General features: G+C 37.0%; 2 protein-coding genes across 5 annotated transcripts in view; one reads left to right on the forward strand and one right to left on the reverse strand.

Moving 5' to 3' along the window:
• Nucleotides 1–19,249, forward strand: part of nAChRalpha1 (nicotinic acetylcholine receptor alpha1) — a 229,371-nt gene that overhangs the window by 40,847 nt on the left and 169,275 nt on the right. The gene's annotated exons all lie outside the window — the stretch shown is intronic.
• The window catches only part of nAChRalpha2 (nicotinic acetylcholine receptor alpha2), a 45,704-nt gene that overhangs the window by 23,601 nt on the left and 2,854 nt on the right, over nucleotides 1–19,249 (reverse strand). The window contains exon 2 of the mRNA XM_022079210.2: nucleotides 84–128. Coding sequence (XP_021934902.1) covers nucleotides 84–128 — 45 coding nt within the window. The remainder of the gene's footprint in view (nucleotides 1–83; nucleotides 129–19,249) is intronic.

The raw sequence follows: 19,249 nt of genomic DNA on the forward strand, positions 1-19,249 counted from the left end.
AGACAAGTCCAGAGAACAGCAGTATCCAGTGTAATACAACATTTTTAGAACCCTTTAAGAATTAAAATCCAGACAGTACTTACATGTTCCAGCCAGACGTTCGTAGTAAGAATCTGATCCTTCAAATTCTGAAAAATAACAGGAAACAATCCATATAAGAAGAGAAGCGTGAATTGAAGTTACTTTAGGATTCAAGGTCACTGTATAAATTCCTGGACATATATGTTGGTAAGACATATAAAGCGCGCAAGACTTTTTTACACTTCAGTATCGTATCGTGTGCTTATATATACAACGCCCTTTTTAGGAACAAGTCAATTTAACCAACTTATTATTGTAATGGAGAGGAGTTGTGTTTTCTTTGAGGTAGGGACTAAATGTTTAAATGTTAAGACGAACTTCGGTCTCTGCCCCTTACCTGCCAGATTCGGTTTAACTCGTTTCCATTATCTGCTCCCATCGGAGCTAAGAGATTGAGAAAAACATTTCTTCGCAGTGAGGCAATATCTGAACCACGACCCTCGTTTGTATGCGGGTTCTGTCTTGCATTGCCCTCTCCAGAGACTAGCGAGCCGTTTTCAAGTGTTCCGAGAAGCCGCTGTCGTCTCGTAAGTCACTTGTCCTGTTACTAGACGCTGGGCACATACGACATACAGCGTGCCAGCTACGAGGAGTGATGAGAGCGCTTCAGAAATGTGAGGAGGGCAGGGTTGGAACGAATAACAAAACACGATAACAGTTAGTAGCAAGGAAGAGAAAAAGAAAAATAACCCATGTAGGATTTGAGGTTCTCACGGCTGTGAGTCTGGAGATGGCTGTATCCTGGGTTGTTGCACCATGTAGTCTGGTAGAACTGGTAAACTTCTACCAGACTACATGGTACAATGGCCCAGAATACAGCCATCTTCAGAAATAACCCATTATAAACGTATAGAAGGGTTATTATTATTCAGTGTTCTGTCTGACGACAGGTCCATTGCTCTGCCCAAAACCAGCTCTCCAGTTATCCCTATTCTCAACTTCTCGTTTTAACTCCTGGAACTTCATCTTCTTTCCTTGTTTCAGATCGTCGGTTAGCTGTATCAGTCTTCTTCCCAGTCCTCGCTTTCCTTCAACCTGGCCTTCGATGATATCACTCAGTAATCCATTCCTTCTCATAATATGTCCCAGCCAGTTAGCTTTCCTTCGTGTAATCGCCTGTAGAATGTTTCTTTGCTCGTTGACTCTCCTCAATACTTCTTCGTTGGTCACTCGATCCGTCCACCTGATCTTCTCTATTCTTCTCCAACACCACATTTCGAAACTCTCCAGGTATTTCTGTTCCTTCTTCCTGAGTGTCCAAGTCTCTGCTCCATACAGCGCGACACTCCATACGTAACACTTCACTAGTTTCTTCTTCATCTCCAAGCCCAACTTGCTAGTGAGAAGTATCCTCTTCTTGACGAAAGCTGCCTTGGCCATGGCCATCCTTGCTATAGAAGAGTAGAAGAACGTAATTGTAGGCAAAGGTAAATCGTAATGAAAAATAGTTAGAGCATTGCCATGTAGCATACTGGATTCATGGTGGAATGGTGCATTTGTGAAGCTGATATTGATTTAAGAGGCGTATACCCTTTGGTACTCGGTAATGAGGGCTTATACTAAAGTACTTTCTATTCATTAATATACATTTTCGCATTAATATAATCACCATGACAATAAACCTCTCACATGTGTTATTTGCCGTAGTTTTCGTCTAGCGTTTTGATACAGGGCGTTCAGAAACGTAATTTACTACAAAGAGTAGAGAAGCTGGTAGTAACTTAACTGGTCAAAAATATATCTGCGTTTTATGCAACCTGCGAGACCATTACCGTGTTATCAAGTGGCCACTACTGAACTCTTCCTGAGACAGCGTAAAAGTTCATAAACTCATAGGCTCTTTTTCTGAGATCCGTTGTAATTTTATCCTCCAATCGCTTTGGTCTTCCAATTGACCTCTTTCTCTCAGATTTCTCGACTCCTCACCGAAGAGAAAGTTTTCCGCATTTTTAGATGATAGTACATCAAGTTCTGATCCTAGTTTTCATCCTTATTTAAATTTTGTTTGTTTCGACTTGAGAATGTCTTTTCTTTCGTCTTCTTTAGAAGAAAAAGGCGGAGAATTCTCATGTTGAACGTATGCCGATTAATAAAAACATTTTAGCTATCACGGTATGAAAGGCGAGATGAGAGGAAGAAAATGTACGGGCAGGAGGCTGAAGTTCCGACGCGGATGACGGAACTTTAGAAGACGGATGAAAGAAAAACGTGGGTAAAGTTTCGTCACTTGTGTAATGCTGGGTTATTTGATTTTCTTGTTGAAATGCTGAATATGAAATATGATAACGCGCTAGAGTTCACTTTATTTGTTCTGTTTATGCTAATTACGCCTTAATAATCGAGCGCTGGAACATATTTTACTCGTGTAACCATCGCGTAAACTGCGCTGCTGTGCTACGTTTCTGGTTACAGGCATCCTCTGTCTCGGCTGGCAAATTCTGGTTCCATAGGAGTGTTTAGTCATAATCTTGAAATTTTAGAAGTGACTAGCTAGAACGTCGAAGTTATCAATTCCCCAAAAAATCTAAATGAAATTTATACTAGATGGAATTTGTTATATGTAGAAAGGTTTTTGTTGTTAATTACATAAGATACTTTTTTGTTATTATTATAAAGCTTATTTCTGTATTTGAAAACGATTTCCTTATGTCTGTAAAGTAAACTATGTTCCTAATCATTAGAACTAACGCAGTTATATTTTTATTAGGTTGACGCCGTTTTGTTTGAGTAAAATATTATCAGATATGACGATTTTTTTAAAAAAAAATACATTGAAATAGGTCGCGGCACGCTCACTAATCTTTATCTGCTCAAGATTCATAATCATTTCACCAGCCTCTATTCTGTGCAGCTGAAACAATATTGTTAAATAACAGAAGATGAGATTATACTCTGTCTTCATCATACCCACAGGAACACATACACTGGGAGGAATATGATAACATAGGATCGCTTAGTGATGAAAGGAGCTGGTGATAACTGAAATACTTACGCATTGTGCCACTAAAGAAGCGGATGTTTATTTAATTGAGGAAAAAAATAGGAATAAATGATGCTGATGTTGTTCTGTTATGTGATGTCGTGTAGACTCTCACAGGTGAATACCAAAATTTTTAAGAATAATTCTGTCTCCATTTTCGGTCCTGAAGATGGAGACAGTATATTTTTCCGAAACGTTGGTATCTACCTACGTGTTACACGGCGTCAAAAGCCAGAAGAACATGGGCATATTCCTCCCCGTGAGAACCTCAGATCTCAGGAATAAAGGAATTAATGAGTTAAGAGACTGTTTTAATTATCCAAGAAATTGTTTCGCTAAGACTTCTCAGAAAACAGTTAAAACAAAACCCGTTTCTGTGTTTATAATTTCTTCGCAATTTGTCTTTTAGTTTTCTACAATCAGCTCATGCACGAAATTAACTACAGTTTCGTCGCTCTTCGCTTTCCGGTAGGGAAAAAAGCTGTATAGTTATTTCTTTTTACTCAGCTTTGAACACTAATTATAGTTCAGACTAACAGAAGATATCTGCAAAAGAACGTTACTTGCAGAAAAAGTAATTGTATAGCGCATTGTTTTTCTTAATGGCGTCTATACACGACAGATAATTTGTTCGGACAAAGAGTTTTAGATTAGGGGGATAAAAAGAAGATTAAATTATTTGAAGAGGAAGGCTCGCGGATGACGAGGTTGTGAACTTTGTGTCTTCACTGGAATTAGTCAGTTCAGAGTTTCCTTTCATCCGAGGGTTGATAAATTCCTGTTATACTCCCTGCTTTCCTGAAGGAATATCAGGAGGTAACTATGTCGGATATTTTCAATTATGGTATAAATATTTTCTAAATGAAAGCCATAATTAGCTGTCAAATTAATTAACTAGAATTTTTATATTTCTTCTATACTAAGAGTAATTACTGCACTAACTGTTTTAGAATAACAAGTAAATAAAATATAGGCATCCAAAAAAGGTGTATATACAGCAGCAACTTCGGTGGTTTTTTCTGAGTGAGTTCTCACCGCTGTCAATTGTGCCATGAATCTGTTTTTGGGACTATGTCACTGGAACATCAAAGACCACGGCCATATAATGCAAATTATAAAAGAAAATTTAACCATTTCGTAATAGTAGTTGAATTTATACAGCTTAATGGTATTTAAATAGACCCGCAGAGAGTCATAGTGGTATTTAAAAGGGACCGCAAGGGATTAAAAAGTCTGTTGTAAAAATTTACAATAAATTTAATATGGTTTAATAGATACGTAACATTAAACATAATACCGAGACATTTTCACTTTTCATGAAATATTAAATTTCTTTCTGGCAGGAAAGGGTACGTTTTCTGTTTGTCTTTCCTGTTGTGAAAATCCGCAGTGTAGAATATTTTATAGCTGCTGTATGCTTTTGAAGTATTTTAATTAAATTATTACTTTCACATAATAATTGTGTTATAGGTTAGTAAAGCCCTTTCACTACACAGAGGCTAATTGTTTTATCAAACAGACATGTATGTTTATTAATACAATTTCCATTACAAATGTGTTAAAGTTTTGTTTATTATATTTCGCTGGTAGTTTCGTCATGAACTGAACAGCTGCGAGCTGCTCTTGTGTTACTCGTCATAATTTTTTTGATTATGCTGTAAAATATGTAAATCCCAGGATACTTTTAAGTGGTACTTTGCACCAAGAGATTACCAAACCTCATTTATCTCCGACATTTTACAGTTGAAAGAAAAAAAAATACGAAGTTTCACAGCGGGCGCTTTGTGGCCTTGACAACTGAAACACTTGAAACGTATTTTCAAGTCCCGTTCGAGGCATGGATGTTTGTCCGCATTTTTCTGTGTCCTTTTATGTAGAGGTCTTACATTAGGCTGATAACGAGTCCAAGGAGTCGTACTAAATGTAAATGCTTAAACGTCCGCACGACGTTAGTATCTCCAGAAGACCGACGTCAATTTAAATGCGTCTTAAATTAAACTAATAAACATTGAAGTAATACGTGTGATTTTCGAGGTTTACACGAGTTTTTCTGGCCTTGAAGAGTAAGAACTATGTCGAAGGAATGAAAATTCCGTCGCAGGTGACGTATTCAGAAACTGAGTTCAGTGGAGAGGAGGGCACGGGTAATGTGTAAGCAGGGGGCCACTCGTAATATTTCCCAGTGGAGTTCGGTTCTTGTCTCTTAGCAGCTACAGAAGCTGACGAGAACAGCGTGCGAGCAGGACTGTAGATGGTTAGCAGAAGGGGACCAATATTGACATAGCCAACAAGTCTGAGCACCAACTTGAAACAGCGGATTATATCTCTCACTTCACACGTCTCGTCATCTCTGCGCGACTTATTTCTGGGGCATTACCAGAATTATCGAGCAAATATTTTTAAGTCAGGATGAACGTCGAAGGTGTTCCGTCTGCAATGAAATTCCATTTTTATTTTAATGGAAATGCGAATTTTTATAAATGAATTCCTGTATTTTAAGTTTTAATTCTTAAACGAATGCGTTAAGACAGAACAACAAAAACAGTTGTAAACGAAATTATAAATTTTTGGGGTGCATTTTTTTAAATTTGAGCTTTTTCTTTTCTTTTTACATCCACCATATAAATCGAATGTTGCTCCAACATCTCTTGGGTAATTGTAGGTGTATTTTTCGATATCATTCGTTTCAACTATTGCAGGGATATCATGTTTCACGATCATTTTCCCATGTCATTTAGTACTGTATTTCTTAATCTTTGTATGGCATTTCGAATAAATAAATGAATTTTGTAGATAATGCGTAAAGGTTGTTAGTATGTAAGAGTAGGAAGTAGTTGTTACAGGTTTTAGCTGAAACAATGTCGTAGAATAAATATCCAGTCTGAGTTTATAAAGACAGTTATTTAAATTTTTGTGAGCATTTCGGAGGGCGCTGTTGAGAATACTGTTTTGCTGGAAAATCGAATGCTTTAGAATTATAGAACAGGTTAGACTGTATTCGTGTCTCTTGTTCTGAAGATTGGTTAAGATAGGCCTGTACGTTTGGTCCTATTTTAAAACATTAAACACTGGTTCTTATTCCTTCAGAAGGAGTGTTATGTTCTTGTGTTATTCACGTTGCAGTAGAGACGATGCGATTGCAATATATTGTTACTATAGCCTCCAGAATGTTCCTTTAATTAAATATACCCCAATTCACAATCTAAGAAACACTTTTGTCGTTCTCGATTAGATTTTCTTTGTAAATCACCTTGAAAAATGGAACGTAGTGGTCTGTTATTTTAATCAAATAACATTGAGTCTGTTTTTTCTGATTAACCGATATTTGAAGGTTATAATTTAGTGTTAGCATTTATAATTCTGCCACACTCTCCACAATTCACACGCCGTAGTATGACAGGGAGAAATAACGTCACATACGTTAAAGAACGAACATTAATCCAGTACAGAATTACGAGCTCGGAAATTTAAGAGCGGAAAACTGGCTATTGTACGCTGTTGAATGTACTTCTCTGACTTAGTACACAATCCCTGTTTCAACTAACAACACACTTCTACAGCGGATAAAGTTACACGCTTTAAAGTTTAATAACCGTAAGACGTAAATTACATTTTGTAGACAGTGGTTGTGCGGACCTCTTTATTTGTCTATACAAAGTGAACACTGAAAATGATTAAGTAAAGAATATTATGTTACGTTAATTGATAAAGAGTGAATAAAGACGAGCTAAAGAACTTGAGGAACAACTAATTATAGACAATGTAAATAACTGGATAATGTTAATAGAATGAAAGAGAACCCGTTTTAAATGTTCTTATCAAAGTATTTTTTTAAGTATACAACGAATTGTGTTACAAAACCTGATTCGATTTCGAAATTAAACGGACGAGTGGACGTGAAGTGCACCCTGTTGTAACTTTCGATAACAGCGCTTTCGATGTGCTGTGTGACCTGAGCCTATTGTTTGTGGAAGCTACATTGGACTGGACGTACTACCATCTTCACGAGGAGGACTGTTCACGTGGTTAGCTAGACGGGGTGGAATTCTTAAACGTGGGTTTATTTCGTTGCTGTCCTGGATTATTATTAAAGCGCTTGTTGACGAAACATGCGATCTGCCTTAAAGTCGACACATATCTGATTTTCAGGTATGGGTTTATCTATTTAAATGATGGTGCTACACTTAATCCACTCGAACACTAAGTAGATTTAATTACAGTTTCTTAATAATACTTCCATTTCCGACATTAAATTATTGTCATCAGTCTCTCATGCTCATAGCTGTGCAGTAGATTTGAAGTGTCTATTACCTGTTGTCTATCCATAATCTATTAATATTGTTTGTTTATTAATTAAGATACTTATATGTAATATATTAATGTTTAGTTTTTAATTTTTTTAATTGAATATTTTAATAATTGTAAATATTACTAGATTATGGATAGACGAACAGGTACCACGCGGACCAATTATACTACAGTGTTATGATATATATATATATATATATAAGCATTAGTGTATGGGGCACAGCTGATGATCTGTTACAGACCGAAAGGCGTTTATCCCTTATACAAGTTGTATATTATTGACAAAGTGCAATATAAAGCTAGTTAGTTGAGTTTCCACAGTAAATTGTAGCTACAGAGTTTGAAAATTTACAAGATCATTTTATTTCTTGCTTTATAAAGATAATTATTATCGATATTTTAACGGCCACTAGAAATCTTTGGATAAATATGCAAACATGTTTTCTGTTTTATACATGGAGTATAAAATAGGTAATTGATCCGAAAAATGATCTTTTCGTGCTGTAGTATCCTGTCAAAGTTATTTGCAGTTAATTAGCCGTGGGCCTGACCAGCGGTCGATGTGAATCTCTGGCATATGCTTCACATCCACACGAAGGGCTTGATGGGGATATCGTGTTGCTTAATTCTCACTGCGAAAAGAGAATTAGGCCCACAAATTGGTACTGACGTTTGACCATATTCTGTTAAGGTTTATTGAAACAAATTCGTCCGAATTATAATGTAACTAGTTGATGAAACCAGGGATGGAGTTTTGTAGTTCAGAAGAAGCGTAGGTCTAATACTCGTGTAATGACTGGATAAAACCGAGCAGCTCTCGTCATAATCAGTGATTGGCAGTTTTTAATATTTTGTCTTTGTATCAGGCTAGGAAGAATGATACTTCAAATCAAAAATAGTTACTTCAGCAAATTCATTTATAATATATTGTATATCCACAGGTCTGTCCTTGTTTATATAATGTTTGTGTTTCGTTGTGCTTCTGTATTGCATAAATGAATGCGATTTGTCGAATTATATGGAGCATTTTATTTTTGGGCAATGAATAAAACTTTAGACTGACCATGTTCATTATTAATATTATTAAGTTACAATTTATTGTCATATAGGCTTAAACATATTAAAATGCACTTTTGTAACTCGCCAATCTACCTGAACCGAAGTCCGGTAGGTCCAGCACAGAAACAAACGAATGTCTCAGGCAATATTTTATACACTTATTTTTGTAACTCCAAAGTTGCTTACTGTGTACATAAGAACCTGCCACTGGTCCGTATCCTGAGCAGATGCATTCAATTCATGCCCTACCACATTATTTATTTAAGATCCATTGTAATAGTTGCTTACTTTTAAGTTCGTATCTTGCAGGTGGTCATTTCCCTTTAAATTCTCGACTAAAGTTTTGTGAAATTTTGTCATATCTCCCGTTCATACTACATCTCTAGCCCACATTATTTTACATTATTTGATTACCGTAATAATGTTTGGTGAAAAGGACAAATTAAGAATCTCCTCATTATACAATTTTCTAAAGCCTCCTCTCACTTCTTTGTTCTTAGATCAAAATATTCACCTTCGTACTCTGCTCTCAAACACGTAATTCCTTATTTCCCGTTTATGAAGAGGGACCACGTTTTACACCCATACAAAGTAACAAGCAAAATTATAATTTCGTACATTTACACACGAGAGAGAGAGAAGTAATAAATACTCTTAACCGACTGGTAGCTCGCACTCTCAGAGTTTAATCTTCTTTTAATATCTCTGTCAACGTAATTTCGACTGTCATTTTTGTTTCCAACTGTATGAGCTTGCCACATTTTCAGCTACATATTGAACCAATATTACTCATATTAATTGTCGTTTTTATTAAATAAGTAATTGGCATGTACCGACTAGCAGACAGGTCGTTGATCAACACTGCCATAAATTAAATGCTCTCGTGCACACAAATCGCAGATGACGTTACTGGTATATTATTTTGGAGACGGTTGTAGGAGGTAACGAGATGACCGTGGAGTGGTAGGAGAGTACGTAATTTGGTCTGGTATCGATTTAATGCGCAATCCGTTGTGCATATTCCACCGTCACTGCCTCAGCCACCGACGGGAGCTGTTAATAGGTTCAAGTACTTTCAAACTGAAACTGTGGAAGCGAGGCGTAATGCATAGGCTACAGGACTTTGTGTATCCGCTCAGCTGTGGATTCCCTACCATGTGTTCCTGGATACGGAGCGGTGCATATACTTCAATGCTCCTGTCCAGTTCCATGAACTTTGTTATACGTTAGAAGCTTGAAGATGCCTGACGATTGTGCCTTATATATATATATATATATATATATATATATATATATCCAGTCAGGAAGAAAACCGATTTGAAGTCTGCCCTGATGATAATTTTTAACTCAATATAAATCATTCGTGAGCTTTCTTGCAGATGTCACTGATAATTTTTATTCACAAACTCTTTTATCAACATCCATTTTAGCTTATAAATATCGAGCTAGACGATCGTGGTCTACAACAACGGGGTTGGAAATTAGAATCTTGAATGATGTATCGTTTGACTTCTGACTTATTTTATAATGACACGATAACTGAGAAAAGCTGATCCCCCAGCCAAGGTGTCATACCGCGTGCTACGAAGATGCAGTTCTGAGACGGGCACGGGTGTTTAATCCATAAACGAAGAGTAATTACCCATTTATGTTCAGATATTTAACGTGTTTTTATACTGAAAGTGAATATTATAAAATTATGTATAATATATCTTCAATTGTCGAACGATTTGAGTGATAGTACGTGTGGCACCGTGTCGAATGTTCCATCTACTTCAGATGCGTTTGAAACCTCTGTCTCGGTAAACATAAATACATTTAGAGACAAGATATAATTAATTTCATATCTTGAGTGAGGGCTGCACATTAATATACCTTACCTAATAGTTACTTTATAATGCTGTAAAATTTAAAAGCTTCGTTTGGAAATATGGAAACCTCTTAATATAATTGCATTTCAGCTCCATTATGGAATGGAGATACACTTCGGTGTTTGCCGCGTTTAGATTCTGCCTGCTTCATGTAGATCTGTTGTGGGCTGTGGAAGTTTGCGGTAATTTCAGTGCTTGCACTCCGCCGTTCTGCAGGCTCGTTATACTTGTGCGGGGAAAAGGAAGGACTTCATTTCAGGGTGAAGTGTTATTGACACACGTAGTGACGTCATCTGTACACCCTGCCTGCCGTGGAGTCTGTAATAGTACCCGACATTAGACCTTTATAATAAAACAGTCTTTTTGGGTAGTCATATGGAGCTTCTACTGAAATAAGTACGTATTTTGTCGGACGTGCATGGCAAATTTACCTGTTATCACGTGATGATGACGTTTGCGAGTGTGTTTGTTGGTAAAATACGCTTATTTTAATCCACCGGGGTTACGTAAAAGGCTTGCCTTCAAGTCTACACGGTATCACAATGCAGCATCGCTAGATATGAAACTGTATTGAAGCATAATAACGAAAGATTAACCCCACTCTTGAAACACGAAGACTATAAAGAGATAATTGAATCTGTTTGGATCGAGATATCACCTCGATATCTAGCGAATTACAAAGAGTGACTGCCTATGCTATCATTACCCTGATGATGGCAGCAGAGAATGTCACAATTCTGATCGTCCGAGAGGACTTCATTGCATAACGATATGTGTTAATGTATGATTTAACTACATTATGTAGTGCAGATGTACCCAGCAGTTTATAACAAAATATACTGCGTTAAAAACACGTGTGTGCTTTAGTAAGATTGGAGAATGTTGTGATCACTAGTCTTCGAATGCCTCAGTTTGTGATGTTGTAACAAAACCGGTAGCGAAAGAAGACTATGACACGTTTTATGTCTCTTGGTTATTCTGGTACTTGCTAGAAAGAAACAAGACCCAGAGTCATTACAGAGTCTGCACAGGGATCGATGCTGCACGAGGACGGCTTTCCTGACTGGAATTTTCATGTTTTTCCTCAACATATCTAGAAGAATGGCACAAGAACTGCGCCAGAATTAAACATACCACGTAACTCTCCTTGTTCTTTGTAATTCTTTAACGCCATCACTCATAGATTTAGCCTAATCTCATCAGCCGTAAGGCTGTTAAGCAATTACGTTTTAATCCTTCAGACTCATTATGAATCTCGAGCGTCAACTGTCTCAACTTCTGTTTGGTTTAGTATCGGTTGATTTAGGCTCGCTCTGCATAATGCCTCGTTTTTCATTATTCTCGCCACACAAATGCCGACATAGCGCATTAAAGTAGGCGAAGTTCGCGCAATCCTAGATCATTACATGTTCATCATTACGGTCGACGTCCATTCAAATAAGATTGTACTTAAGATCTTAGAAGAAGTATAATAGCATCTATCGTAGTGGTCCTACCCCACGCGAGCCATTGATCCGCGTTATTTGCCCGTTCGCAACTAAAAGTTGCAAAACTTAACGCGTAAACTTCACAGTCTGTATGTCCATCTGACCGCATGCAAGAACTCCAGAAAAGGTAAAAGGATTTTCACGTAGTTATGTTGTCGGCACATTCAAAATTGAATATTGCTGTTTTCTGAGTTGTTGGGCCATGTAGTCTGGCAGGAGGTCCAGGGTGTTTTGCAAGTGCTTGCTGCTTCCATCATCAGGGCGATCTCCCTGAATGTTTAACTTACTATTTAGACGGGCTTGGGCTTAAATGGGTGATTATAATGTTTTGCGCTGCGAGTGACTTGAAGGACTCGGTAGGTTTTGGGGCTGAAAATTACATTTCTATCCAGCACATCTTCCATACATTTTCTTAATTTTAAAATATTTCCGTTTTTCTTGCACATTAGGGCTTATTATTCCATTATGAGGCTTTTGGTTTTGTGTAGCATTGGAGAAGCATTGCTACCTTTAACAAAGTCTGTATATCGCTCTTTTAATTTTGTCAACAAGTTATTTAATGGTTATTTAAGGTAAAAATGTTCTTTTCTGTTTTCTAGTTATGTTCTCAGATTCTTACGTCCGTGAAGGTGTTGATGCTAGTTTTTTGGGTTGTGATGCCATGTGGACTTGTAGGTAGATACTAACTATTCCGAGGACTGCGTCTTCAGTTCACACAGCGTCATAACCCTGAAGACCAACATCTAACATGTTATGCCTCGTTTTGTGTATTTTGGCTACTGTTCTCTTCTCATGTGCACAACTTAACACTTTGTTATGTGTTACTTGTATTATTTTAATGCTTTTATTGTTTTCACTAGTTGCTTGTAATTGGTTTTCCTGTTATAGTCAGGCAGAGTTAAATGAATTTAGAAATATTCGCTGTGGTGAGAACCTGAATTCTCACCGAATTAATATAAATTTAATTATTTTATTGTCGTTATCGTAAATATGTCCCACTCCAATGACCCGTAGAATCCATGGTCTCTAAAAGATCTAGTCTTTAGAATTAGAAGGAAGTTGTGAAACTTTCGTAATTTTTTAACAAAGACATCGAAAATGAAAATTGTAATAACATTTCTGGGCCTGAGAGCGATACTTTTTATCATGCGACAGTCGAGCGGCCGTGAAGTTAATTTACAGTATATTGAGACTTCATTTGTATGAAACAAAGAATTTTGGCGCCGAAACGTGACATTATCCATCGAGAACCAGACCCCATAAATCAGACTTTATTCCCATAGCTTGCTGAATTGCCTTGTGAGAGACACGGACCATATAGGACCAGCATTCCTGTTATATTTCTGTGAGGAGATAACATTTCTTATTCTTGTTTTGTTTTTGTCTTGATTCTGCCTCTACGTGATCTGAAATACTGTACTTGTTTTGAACCTTTTCTGAATCTTGATGTTATTAGACTCTCGAATGACAACGCTGGTACATAAAAGTTGGGGAAAAAATAAAATAAAAATCAATATTTAAGGCATGCAAAGGTTACGTGCCTCGAATTTGTCACCCGGTACTCGTTCAGGGCGGACAGAAAATTTGTTTAGATGCAAGTGACGAAGAAAGGGGAAAGGCTTTTATGTTTGGTTCTGTCACTAAAATAGAACTGTCAAAACGCCTTTTTGGAGCTCAAATTTTATGTCAAACAATTTTGAAGTTTCTTTCACGTGTAAGTGGACACTTTCATGCCCTCTGATTTCATTTTTGCTGGCTCAGTATTTCAACATCTAAACCGACTTTTGTGTCCTCAAAGCACAAGACTGCTTTGGAACAATAAAGTTGTAATGCTTAAAGAGTGAATCTCCATTAAAGCGCAATTGTAGTTTTTAACAAAGATCATTTAAATTGAAATGTATAAACATTTTTAACAGCCAAATTGTTTTGATTTGCTTATTAATAAGGGAATATTGACAGACATTTTCGTCTGTGTGGCTAATTAAACTAAGTAAATAACTCCATGAAGAGGATTCCTTGTTGAAAAGCTAATCGTATGCTCACCTAGTAAAATGTCACGCCTTTTATGGAAACAATTAGTTTGTTACCTCGTTCATAGAAGTCTCCAGATAAAACCAATCTACACCCTCCTACTGTATTCCCAAAAAGACCCATTTTAACATCTTTCCATCTACGCTTAGATTTTGCCAGTGATCACTTGTTTGCACCTCTCATCTTTCCCACGTTGAATTTGTTCCATGTAGGTACAGTAGTGTTTGTTCGTCGTTACATATGCATGGACGAGGCAGATAACGCAGTGGACATAATGTAATGATCTGAGTAAAGCACAACTCAAATGAGATGCTGCAATTTTGATGATTTGGTTGCCTTACTAGGGTATTGAGTTTGCTTCATCGTTCATGATATTAATATGGACAACTTATAAATTTATTAGTAGGGTGTCGTAATGTTGCGCTGAGACCACGACCCGAGTGTTAACATACTGGAGAGTTTATTAGCGTCAACAAAACTTTCGGAGCGTTGGTTCTGCTAAATGTAATGAAATACGGTTACTGGAAAACGATCCTAATAAAAGTAAAATTAAAATTCTTGGATTTGCGCGGGTGTGGGTGGCAATTACAACAAATAGTTGTTAGATTTTATGCCAGATGGAATTAATTTTCGTGGATCGAAAACCACATGGGATCATTATTTACAAAATGTAGCAGGAATTTGTGAATCATTTTGTTTATTTGCGATAAAGTAGCCACTTGTGACTACGTATATCCAAAATATAAAAATAAGCATACAAACAAAACTGTTTACAATTCCCCTTTTTGCCAATGATGATGACCTCTTGAGATCGAAATGCGTTTGGCGTTAGTGTCCTTTATAGTGTAAACAGTTTTGTTTGTATGCTTATTTTTATATTCCAATACTACGCGGTATGCAAGGTTTTACGTAAATCCAATTTAGCATAAATCTAAAAACCGGGACTATTTCATTTAGCTGTAGGAATTGTTTCCGGGTATAATTCTTTTCTGAATACAGGCTACGTATATTTTTCCTAGAGCGTTGGTTCTCTGCGTTTGTGATTCTACGAACCTTTATGACCTATTGAACCACAACCGTGACTAAATGTACTATGTACTTCAACACGAAATACGTATGAATTATTGCCACGGAGCATGTTTATGGGTTTCCTATGTTTCTGAAAAGAAATATCAATTGTTTCTTTAAAAGCATCGGTCGGAAGATCTTTGAAATGAAGACGCGTTGTGATCTGCTTGAGGAAGGAGCTGAGTGTTGTTTAGATAAGATACATTTATCAAAGCTTTATCAAGGCTTCTTTATTTTTGAGACTAATCCTACGCAGAACACAGTCATCTTCATTGGTCTGTATTTGTCTCGTAAATTACATAGTAGGCGTAAGTGATGGTCTGCAGATCTGTTTATTAGCCTACATTATTACATTCAGTGTATGTTTGGAAATCACATATACGATCCTTACTTTTCATTAATCAGCACCTAATCGATAAGAAGGTTACAGCGAACGGCCTGTAACCTGGATATTTGACACCGAAATATACCAGGCCATGGTAAGCAGTACTTCTACATCGCATACAAAAATATATATGAAATTATGGGACGCATTTTACAATCTATGAAGTGCAGCACATGGGTGTAGCGTACTGTAGTAATGCTAGACTGTGCAAAGAAGCCATTCACGTCTTATTTTGTCTTCCCTTCCTCTTTCGAGTCTGAAGTTCGATAATGACCTCGTTCCGGCACCAGACACTCGTCTCATCATTTTCAGTGCCACATCTTCCTCTAGATCGGCCAACAAAATTGCTATACACTTACAGATAATGTCCTCATAGATTCTGTCCTGGTGCTGCCTTGGGAGTCTTTCTTCCACTACATTTGTAAACGTCATTACGTGAATCAGGGGATCACCCAAATCGAGGTCACTTCCTTCGAAGACAATGTTATGTGGCGTAATTTCATGTAGTTACAGGATATGAATGAGTGGAGCCTTGCCTCCATTCTCTTATACTCTGGCACGGCTCCAGTTTTATTGTTACACGTCAAACGCCTCTTTATCAGATGTTTATGCTGATTTGTAAGCCATAACGTGAATGATTAAATAACCTTTTTTCCCCCTCATACGTGTTACAAACATTCTTTCTAATTTTTACGCATTTAAATAAAATGTTGTTTTTGTATTATTATGTGAGTTGTCAGTTAATCGCTGTACTGACATCAAATGACGATTTTAAATGATTAATTTATGATTGTGCCATTTTATTCTTTATTTAAAATATTTTCCGACAAATGTAAAACTTGTGAGAACTAGAAAAAATTATGGCGTACTGCTTAAATGTTTTACGTTATTTTCACGGCATCAGTGATTCGTAAGTAACTTTTATGAACGAATTAAGAGACGTTTATAATGATTTCTGTATTTTAATTTAAATTTCTTGGGGATGTTGTGGCGAGGTCATTATGCCAGAATATCAAAAAAGGGACACAAGTACCTTTGATAATGTTGGAAATAGTGAGAATAAACATGTCCAAATAACAGTAATAAGTAAATTATGGAGCTTTTGAAGTTTGTATTTCATGGTTTAAAATACACTCAAATGTATGAGTAGTAACACAAATATTTTTATTTTAAATTTTCGGAAGTTGTTTCTAGCTAAACTGAGTGTTGAAATTTCTAATCGGAAATGAAATTCGCAAACGGACAGAAGACGTTTGTCTGAGGATCGGACTTGTTAACAGTAATCCCGACCCTGGTTGGTGGCTGTCAGAATTCAGGGGTGCGACACCGCGTCTGTTCCCGGCATCTGTCCCGTTCTATCGATTGTGAGTCCCACCCCAGCCAGGGACCTCGGCCTCGGCTCGCCCGGGTTCCGTGCGGTGGATACCAAGAGAGGGAGAGACAGAGAGGAGAATACTGGAACCACTGGAATGTTACAGGGCGTGGCACATGTGAATTATCAGTACTGGAATTATACTTTAACTTATTAGCTTCTCTCTCATTTATAATAGTGAATTTGCTGTATTCATTCACCATGAGTGACTATAATTAGAAACACATGGCATAATAGAAAGTAGATACATTCAGTGAAGATCGGTCTGGGATTTGATCAACTTCGATGAGACAGAAACAACACGAAAACAAACAGAGACCTTTCATGTTCTGCAACTTGGATCGACTTGTGCTACACTACAGCCATTCCTATTCATGTTTCTGTCTCATCATTATATTGGGCCTTTTGATCAATATCAATAGTACTAGTGTAACAGCCCGCTGGATTTTAACGGAGTTAATTTGTCAATTGAATATTTCACTATACACCACGAATATTATATATTTTTAATTTTTAATAAAATTACTCAGGCTTCGCTATTGTGAATTAATACTTTCAGATTATACCATGGATGTGCAATTTATCAAGCACTGTTTATTCGCATAAGCACTTCTTTAATCTTTAATGTTAATTGAATAATTCGCTATTACCAATTTTTTGGCAGATGTATTACAGTCTTTAAATATATGTCATTCAGTCTCGATGTAACCACGAACACACTTAATCTATAAACCTAAACGTAAAATGAGGAACAATTAAGTACAATTAAATCAGCGAAAAGAAATTAGATATATAACATACACAAACTTGAATATTATTCACGACAAACTTTCAGCTGTTGGAAAAAATGTATCTACAATTGTTAATTCAGGGAAATGTGGCTTGTTATATTATCTAGCATTCTTATGTAAATTGTCAGCGCATGTGCGCAGACAGTTTGCACGAAAGCACACATTCAGCTGAAAACTATTGTGTTAGATAAACATAAGTATGTAAATTTGTGTTGGGAAAGCTCTTTTACATGTTACATACTGCAGCTGAACCACTTCAATTATGAACTATTGAGTTGGGCAAATTCCTGTTGCGAGACGTCACATGAAACAACTTCTTTAACATGGATTAGAACTGACTACGTCTAGAACTAATTTCGCACAAACCCTAGATGACCGTAGTTCTTAATCCAGGATAATAAGAAACGGTCTTCATAGATTACATTACGATTATGATATCCTGTGTTTGTCCACACAAATTTAATATTTATAACAAATAATAAATTTCGAAAGCATAAATTTATTCATTTCTTGCAGAAGAAAGACGCATTTCCGTACCAGATCGTCGGAGGCGCCAATATGAGGCCGGTGCCTGTAACAATGAATTTCTTGCGAGCGCGTAGTCAGTTTCGGGCGATCTTACGTCAAATCTGGCCGACCCATAACACATAAGTCCGCTTCACGGCTGCGCTGTCACAAAACAACAAATGGGATTTCAGATATATATGAAATCCCATGCGTTGTTTTGTTAGAAAGATGCCATGTAACACCACCCTCATTGACCGTACACAGAATGTCTTATCGCAACCTGTCGACATTTTATAACCAGCACGAAATGAAATTTCGGAACAATTTTATTAATTATTCTGTATATTAATACCGCCTAAAAACTCACAAGCTTTTGATATTCCCCTGAATATTAACTGAATGTGCTACGCTTGTTTGCACGTAAACGTACGTTAGGTTAGGTTGAAATTGTTTCTGTAAGCCAAATGGACTGGATTAAACTGACGTGGTGTAGCGGTTAGAACGCTGGCCTTATAATCCTGCGGTCTCGGGTTCAATTCCCGGCGGTGCCCGAATTCATAACTTGTGTTGGGCAAGGCCGTGGTCTAGGCAACACGGAGTTTTCCTCCGGGGGCTTCCCCGGTTTCTCCGTGGCATCCCAACAATTACTCCATTCACACAAAGAAGAAGGCAATGACAAACCACTTCTGGATCATCTGCCAAGAACGTATATGAACAGGTCCCAGTCCGAGAAAAGGATGGAAGGATCCTGTTCATACGGACCTGTCGTCAGACAGAACACTAATAATAATAAAAAATAAATAAATAAAAGAGAGTTGAGATTTTTTGTAAAAGTATTTGACGTTCGGATTCTAATAATATTAGATATTCGTATATGGTTTAGGTCTGTTTAACAACACTATAAATAGTTCAGATTGTACAGAATCCAGTATTATTGTGATAGGCCTAATGAATGAGAAAGGATATGAGAACAGGCGACAGCGACCGAACTCAGGACTCTGTCCTGGCGTTTGGGTGCATGGCCTGATGAAAAACAATATAAATTTCTCTGAGCCGAGATTTTAACCCAGGATCTCCCTCATATAAATGAATACTGCTAACCACTAAACAGCGACGTTCAGTTTTGAGATTTACTTAGTGTATTAGCTGTTAATGGAATTAGAACAGCGTAAATATTTTTTAAAAAAATACGGTTGATGAAAATGACACAAAACTGGTTGCTTCAATCATATTTCTCAGATTAACTTTAGTTGAGACTTCGTGCCTCTTAAATAGTAAACATTTTCTACTACACGTGAAATATATAGTG

The sequence above is a fragment of the Zootermopsis nevadensis genome, unplaced genomic scaffold (assembly GCF_977971745.1).
Source record: "Zootermopsis nevadensis isolate Lab colony 2312 unplaced genomic scaffold, Znev_1.0 Znev_ptg000061l, whole genome shotgun sequence".
NCBI lineage: Eukaryota > Metazoa > Arthropoda > Insecta > Blattodea > Termopsidae > Zootermopsis > Zootermopsis nevadensis.